The sequence below is a fragment of the Apaloderma vittatum genome, unplaced genomic scaffold (assembly GCF_000703405.1).
Source record: "Apaloderma vittatum isolate BGI_N311 unplaced genomic scaffold, ASM70340v1 scaffold18865, whole genome shotgun sequence".
Lineage (NCBI taxonomy): Eukaryota > Metazoa > Chordata > Aves > Trogoniformes > Trogonidae > Apaloderma > Apaloderma vittatum.
This window is the reverse complement of record NW_009717836.1, coordinates 1-7,333: the sequence shown is the minus strand read 5'-3', so window position 1 is coordinate 7,333 and position 7,333 is coordinate 1. Positions and strand designations below refer to the sequence as shown.

General features: G+C 44.8%; 1 protein-coding gene across 1 annotated transcript; it reads left to right on the top strand.

Moving 5' to 3' along the window:
* Positions 1-123: 123 nt before the first annotated feature.
* Positions 124-4,784, top strand: FAM83D (family with sequence similarity 83, member D). Its single transcript, XM_009870058.1, has 5 exons — positions 124-183; positions 1,540-1,709; positions 2,273-2,468; positions 3,359-3,483; positions 3,830-4,784. The coding sequence occupies exons 1-5, from the start codon at positions 124-126 to the stop codon at positions 4,782-4,784; spliced, it is 1,506 nt and encodes a 501-aa protein (XP_009868360.1).
* The last annotated feature ends 2,549 nt before the right edge of the window (positions 4,785-7,333 follow it).

Genomic DNA, 7,333 nt, shown 5'->3' with positions numbered 1-7,333 from the left:
GTGAAGCAACCCCTGGCTCTGTGTGCAACATGTGCTCACAGGTGGCACTCCCTGAATCAACGAATTAATCCCTGCCCCTTCTGAGTGCAGAAGCTTAGGGTGTGTGTGAGGATGACATGAACGATGGGCTTCTGGCCAGAAACGGTCACAGAGGAAGGTCTGTTCTCAAAGGATCCTTATCAGGTAGATGAGACTGGTCTGGTGACTCCAGTAAACTCCATGAAAACATCTATTTCTCAAAAAAGCTGTACTTGTTTGTAACGTGCTTGCTTGTCACATCCCACCAAACACCTTCTCTTGCACCAAGCCAAGAGCCAGGTAAGCTGTTCCTGTCTCTGCTGTGTGCGTGCTTGGTCCAGGGAGTGGTTTTGCGGACATGGAATGGGTAAAAAAAATTTGACTCCCCTATAATTTACTGAATATCAGATGTCCTTTGGTACTGGTCAGTCATGTCCGAGTTCTTCAAGTAAAGTGAGCAAAGGAATTTCAGATGGTGTGCAGTTTCTTCTCAGCTCACTCAGATGTGGTTAGCTGAAGTGGTTCTTGCTGTCTTGCCTCTGCTGTCCTGAATGGATCAATGCAGAGAAAGGTTATTGTATTCTCTTCTTTAAACCTAACTGTACTTTTACTCATTTGAGGAATGTACTCATTTGAGTATAGAAGTATATTTCTTTTTCAGCTGCTAATTCTGGGATTAATGCAGAGAAAGGTTATTGTATTCTCTTCTTTGAACCTAACTGTACTTTTACTCATTTGAGAAATGTACTCATTTGAGTGTAGAAGTATATTTCTTTCTCAGCTGCTAATTCTGGGATTGGAACTCAAATGTGCTGTTAATTAAGTAGTCCTTTGAAGGCACTACTGTTTCCAAGGGGTTTAGTACGATTATTTTGATTTCAGGGGTTAGTTTCTTAGTCATCCGCTGTTAATTAAGTAGTCCTTTGAAGGCACTAGTGTTTCCAAGGGGTTTAGTATGATTGTTTTTATTTCAGGGGTTAGTTTCTTGTGCTGTCAAAAGCATCTTATTTTTCTTTATCTTCCTTAGACACCTAGACAAGTGATTGGGTGGAGAAAAAAACCCACAGGAGACACACAAGAAGCACAAGTATAAACTGATTCAAAAGCATCTTATTTTTCTTTATCTTCCTTTGGCACCTGGACAAGTGATTGGGTGGAGAAAAAAAACACAGGAGACACACAAGAACCACAAGTATAAAGTAAGTTTATCTAAAAATACCAATGTGCTGGTGTGTGTAACACTTAAGAACTCATCCATGCAGAGCTGATCCCTTGGGGAACAGAGCACAGGTGGGAATGCAAAGCTTAGCCTGTTCTTGTGGGAACTATCCTTCGAGTACAAGCAATGCCACACACAGAGCTGCTGCGGTGCGTTCATATAAGCCTTGAGTGTATTGCTTATCTATCTGATAAGGGCAGGCTGTGTCATCGCTGTCGTTGATGGTCTAAAAGAAAAACTCACGCAGCCACATCCTTCATGCCTTTGTGTCCCCACACAGATGTATGTTGCTGGTTTTGCAGGGTGAGAATTGTAGCCTTGAAGCGGTGCATGAGGGAGGCTCGGAATTAGCTGGAGAGATTGTTCATGTATGTCGAACTGTCGTCTTCAGCCTGTTGAGAGAAAATCCTCCCATCTTAGGACTTGCCTTCTGTAAAGAGCTGTTGAGTGAGTGGAAGGATTTCTTGTGCAGGTATTGGATGGAATCTCTGAACGCATCTACTAAGAGTCTGGAAACAGTGCATTCAGTTTGTGTTGTCACAGGACTAGTTTATCTCTTGGCAACTTATAGGGACAGCATTCCCTTCCTACCTCACAAAGAGAAAACGGTTGTGATTTGTGAGATGTCCAGCTGTGACAGCAAGGAGGCCACTCCAGCTAATTCTGCAGGCAGCAGCTATTTGTAGCAGGTATGCCATGCGGGAAGAACAGCAGTGGAGACGGCTTGTCTGGTTTGCTTCTGCTGCGGTAGCTTCCCCGGTGTTAACCAAAATGCCAGGTCACAGGAGATAATGCAGGAAAGCAAGCTGTGCAAGTGTACAAAAGCAACAGCGCTTACAAGGAAAAACGACCTCTTCAGGATTGGGCTTTGCACTCCAGGGCACGATGAATTTACAGAATCATGGTGGGAATACAAAAACAGTTTATAACTTCCCAGGGCCTGCGCAGCAGGACAAAGAATTTGGCCTTGATGATGGCATTGGGAGAAAATGGCTGGGGGAGGCAGTGATCTGACCTTGTGTAAAATAAACCCAGAGAACAAGTGTTGTCACTTTTCTTGCAGGTGATTGCCCTTGTAATGGATTCCTTCACGGACATAGATATCTTTGGTGACCTTCAGGATGCCTATAACAACCGTAAAGTCCCTGTCTATATTCTTCTCGACCAAGACTTTCTACCCCATTTCTTGGAAATGTGCAAGAATTTGGGAGTTTGTCCTGAGCAGGAAGATGTAAGTACTAAATGCGAGTGGGTGTGGTTTGTTTTTATTGTTTTGTGGTACAATTTACGGTACTGGATATCAAAGATAATCTTCTATAAAACATCAGATTCCCCTGAAAGACTAAAAACATCCTGTCTGCTTCATAACTGATATAAAATGGGATTTTCTGAAATGTTTCTCAGCTCCTGAAGATCAAGGCTCATTATTGCGTGGTTTCAATACAGTCTCTAATTCAACATGTGGAACTGCTCACAAACTCAGCAAAAACCACACAGAAAAGGCACAGCTGCTACCCTGCACTACCCCTACGTAGGAGGTACGGCCGTGCTGTGCAACAGCCCCATGTGCCAGGTGGAGCACATGCTGTGATCCCTGTCCTGAGACAGATCTTGCAAAATTAAAGGCTTGAAAATTGTGGCTAAGTAGCTGTATTCTTTAGCTCAAGGACCTGCTTGCTAAGTGAAACAGAAATGCAAGAATCTCAAGGGTGGTATAGCTCTGGTAACATCAGTCTTTCCTAATACATAGTTGTTGTGTAAAGGGTTTGGATGACATGATGCAGGTGATTTACTTAATTCTCTGAATATAAGATAACATGACAGTGTTGTAGTTGGAACAGACTTATGCTCACCTCAGTGAGAGTTTCTCTGGATGGTGAAATACTCTGAGCTCCATGGGCAGTAACTAAATAGAACTGGCTGTTCTCTCCACAGACTCTCCTTGCAGAAGTTTAGCACTGTGGAACTAGTAACACTCACATGCAGTCAATGTAAGGAAGTTCATTTCATTCCTGTCTTCCATAGTGTGTGTACTTGCTTCGAGGTAAAATTCCCAATCAAAACCTTTGAGGAATTAACTTAAATGTGATGTTACTTTTTTTCCTTTCTTTCCTGAAACAGCTGATGCGAGTTCGAACGCTCACCGGGAACATATACTGCATGAGGTCAGGTGCCAAAATTGTTGGAAAAGTCCATGAGAAGTTCATGTTAATCGACGGAATCAGAGTGACAACAGGCTCCTACAGGCAAGTATTGGGGTCTGCTGGTGCTTGGTGAAGCTGTGAAAGAGGGAGTTTCTTCAAGAAGGATGCATTAACTTTGCCATTTGCCTGGTGTTAATGAACACCAGTGGCAAGTGGACTAGCTGAGCCTAAGTAGGACTAACACAAAACTGGAAAGCGGGTTTATACAACTTGTTGCTAGTGAAGAACTTGGCCATGGCTAAACAGTTCTTTCTGAAGAAGAGCGAGTGAGTTGTCTGTCGACTTTATAACTTCCTTATGCACAGCACTTCTAAGCTGTCTTTCCATCTGTAATTACATGTTGAAATGGGATGGAGATTAACTGTGAATCTTGGTTTGTTTTCAACAGTTTCACATGGTCCGACGGGAAGCTGAACAGCAGCAACTTGCTGCTCTTGTCAGGTCAAGTGGTTGAACAATTTGACCTTCAGTTCAGGATTCTTTATGCCCAGTCAATGCCCATTAACCCTAAGTGGCCATCCAGCTGCAGGACCAGTGGGATGTTTGATCACCTGGTGAACAGAATAGAGTCCCCTCAAGAATATACTGTGGAAGGCAACTTGAGAGCAGAGTTTGCCAGACTGTCTAGTACTCCAAAGAAACTGTTGAAAGAACTAGATCAGGCTGAAGATGCTCCTGGAGGCAAACCTTGTAGCCTGGGGCATTCTTGCCTCTGTGAAGAGGAGTGCTTCAGCCATCAAGAGGCCATAGTGGGACGGAAAAATGCATCAACTCAAACCGGCCCCTGGGGAGAGAAGCCTGTGGTGACGGCATGTAGCGCTGCCACACAGACCAGTGCCGTGACCAAAGAAACTGGCACTCAGGCTTCTGTGGCTGCCAGAATGACGGGCACTCAGACTTCAGTTTTGCTGAAGGCTGCAGTGACACAGACCAAGGAAGATGAGTACACAGAAACACCCCTGCTTCACAGAAAAATGTCAAAAGAAGGATCGTCTCTGTTTGGAAAGGCCATGCCAAGTTCTAGTCTGCGATCGCTGTCTTCGTCGTCATCCCAGTGCTCTCTTGCAAGCTCTACTGGCTCGCTCTCTTCTCTCCGGTCCTTTGAATATTCCAGCAGTCACAGGGCAGAATATTTCCAAAAACTGCATAAAGAGAGGCAATTCCACTACTCCGCTATCAGGTCCAAGCTTAGCCACGTGGTGGATATCCTGTCACGGAGGCGACGTGTGCCTGAAAACTACATGACCCAACACACCGGGAGATGCAATCTGAGGCAGAGGCGCGACATCAGCACCAGCCTGCGCAGCCTCCGGGATGTTTCGCTCTTTTCTCTGAATAAATGATTACTGTGCTGAATGCAGAGCACAAAAGCTCTGCTCGCAAATTGCGGTCACCTCGTACCTGCCGATTCTTCCACTTCCTTCCAGCACTTTTACGTTTTTTAATACATATGTATGTCACTCCCCAGCACTTTGTTTTAGGCTATGCAATTAAAGCAATAAAAAAAGAGAGGTTTATTTATACTGAAACTGCTTGCATGTTGCTCTTACATGCATTAGTGGTGAAAAGTTCATTTTAATTCTGGATGTTTAACCTGAAAATAAATTAAAGCCAGAGCATTAGCAACTCCAGAAAGCAGTAAGAAGTTCATCTAAATTTAGGAAAATCTGAGTCAGGGCTGATCTTGCTCAGAATGGCTTTGGAGATTTAGCTTACATCAAGGTATACTTTTTTTCCCCTTTTTAATATCGGCTTTTATTTCTATTTTATCTTTGACATGAGGGGAAAGAAAGCTCTTTTAGAAAGAGCTGTAAAGCTAGTTTTAATCCAAGTGTGACTTCAGAGATCTATACATTACCCTTTCACTAAAGCTGTGAAGAGTATGTTGAAGCAGTTGCAGTTTTTATTTTCAACTGTATCCTTTTTCCATTGTTTAATCCTTCTGATACAGACTGAACTAACTCACTCTTCTGTTTGATCATCCTAGAGAGAAAAACAAATACGTGTGTGTGTATCATCAGATGCCTCCTCAAAAGAGCGTCTTTTTAAAACCAAGACCAGGCAGGAGCAACTTTGTACTCCAAGATAGCTGTACTCATTTTAGATACAGCCCTGAAGTAAATGTTTCTACAATTTGGAACTAAAAGCTCGGTATATTGGACCTGTAAGATTATAAATGGGAATGTATTGCTGGAGTATTGGGGTTTTGTACTTGTGGGTGGGCAAGGAGGTGATACCTAGAGCTCAGAGCCTTGTTGCAGCCTGCCCGTCATACTTCTCTTTTGGGATGACTTCAGGGAACTTGTCTAGCCTGCAGGTTGTCACACAGAGCTTCCAGCTCTGGCTCAGAATAAGAATATCTGAACCATCTTGCTTCAGTGAAGAGATCTGTGAACAGTTTCCTTCTCTGGAGTGAATTTAGAGGTGAGACAATCATTGAGGGCACTTAACAAAGCCCCTGTTCAAAAGTAAACTGACAAATGCACTACAAAATGTTATGGGTTATGTTTGCTAATATTATTATATAAGTAAGAGTGGGGGGAAAAAAACCCACAATGTTTTTTTATTTAGACTGTCCTGTCTGAAATATTCTGTGTTTCCTGTTCTTTTTATCCTTTATCCACTACTAGCTTGGTTTGAGGAGCTGAAGTGCTACTTTAGTTTTTGGGGGGTTTTGTTTTTTTAAATACTGCACTTTCAATATTAAATGGATTTTAGGTTAAGTTGCTTTGCAGAGGCACTATCTGATTATTTTTTTTGGTGGTATTCTGTGTGTTTGCTTGCTGGATCACTTATTGGAGCACCGTGTGGATTCTCTTTCTGAGATGTGACCTGTAGTGGTATTCTCTAGACCTGCATCCCAATGCTTCAGTGACCAACCACACTCTTAATTCTGCCACTCAAAAGAGAGTCTGGGTGATGTGTTTCCTCCTTATTTCAGGGCGCTGTGCCCAGCAGATGGCACATTTCAGTTGCTGCTTTGAATAGCCCCGTGAACAGCAATGAATGAACAAACAGGAAAATAGCCAAAACTCAACAAGGCTGCAACTTAAGTGGAGAGAGCAACACTTTGCTAACTTTGGCAGTTCTGTCTCTGAAATCTGCATGGACGAAGAGGCTGAGTTACTTTTATAGCTTGAATTTCAAAGCAGCTGCTCCCTCCGTGGAGCTGTTAATACAAATGTACCAAGAGGTGGAGGGGGGAAGCCAAGGTACTTTTACTTTCTGGTCCCTGGAGCTGCGACCCTGAGAGTGAAACAAGTTGTGGAGAGGGAGCCGAGCTGTGCCTTCAGAGCCAGTCTCGAGTCGTGTTTTGAAAAGCTCATGTTCAGCAACGCTTTTCACAAACGCTTGAAGGTGTGTAAAATCACCTTGCCCCCCCGACGCGCTCTGCCAGCCCTGTGCAGCTGCTGCGGTCATCCAGGAACAGGGCGCCGTTTACAAATAAACTCCTTTTGCCACGAGGCTTTTCACCTGATCGTTGCCGAGGTTTGTCTTTCGTCTGCCGCCTTTCGGAGCGGGCTGAGGGCGGCAGCGCTTCCCCTTCGCTGGGGCCTTCCTGCTTCCCCACCTTGCCCCCCCGACGCGCTCTGCCAGCCCTGTGCAGCTGCTGCGGTCATCCAGGAACAGGGCGCCGTTTACAAATAAACTCCTTTTGCCACGAGGCTTTTCACCTGATCGTTGCCGAGGTTTGTCTTTCGTCTGCCGCCTTTCGGAGCGGGCTGAGGGCGGCAGCGCTTCCCCTTCGCTGGGGCCTTCCTGCTTCCCCGGGTGCCCGGCGCTGCCGGGGGGCCCCTTTGCCCTTTTGACCGGGGGCTGGGCAGCGCAGGCGAGGCTCTGCCTGCTCCTGCTTAATTCAAGAGTTGTTTGGGGTTTTTTCTCTTCGGACGCT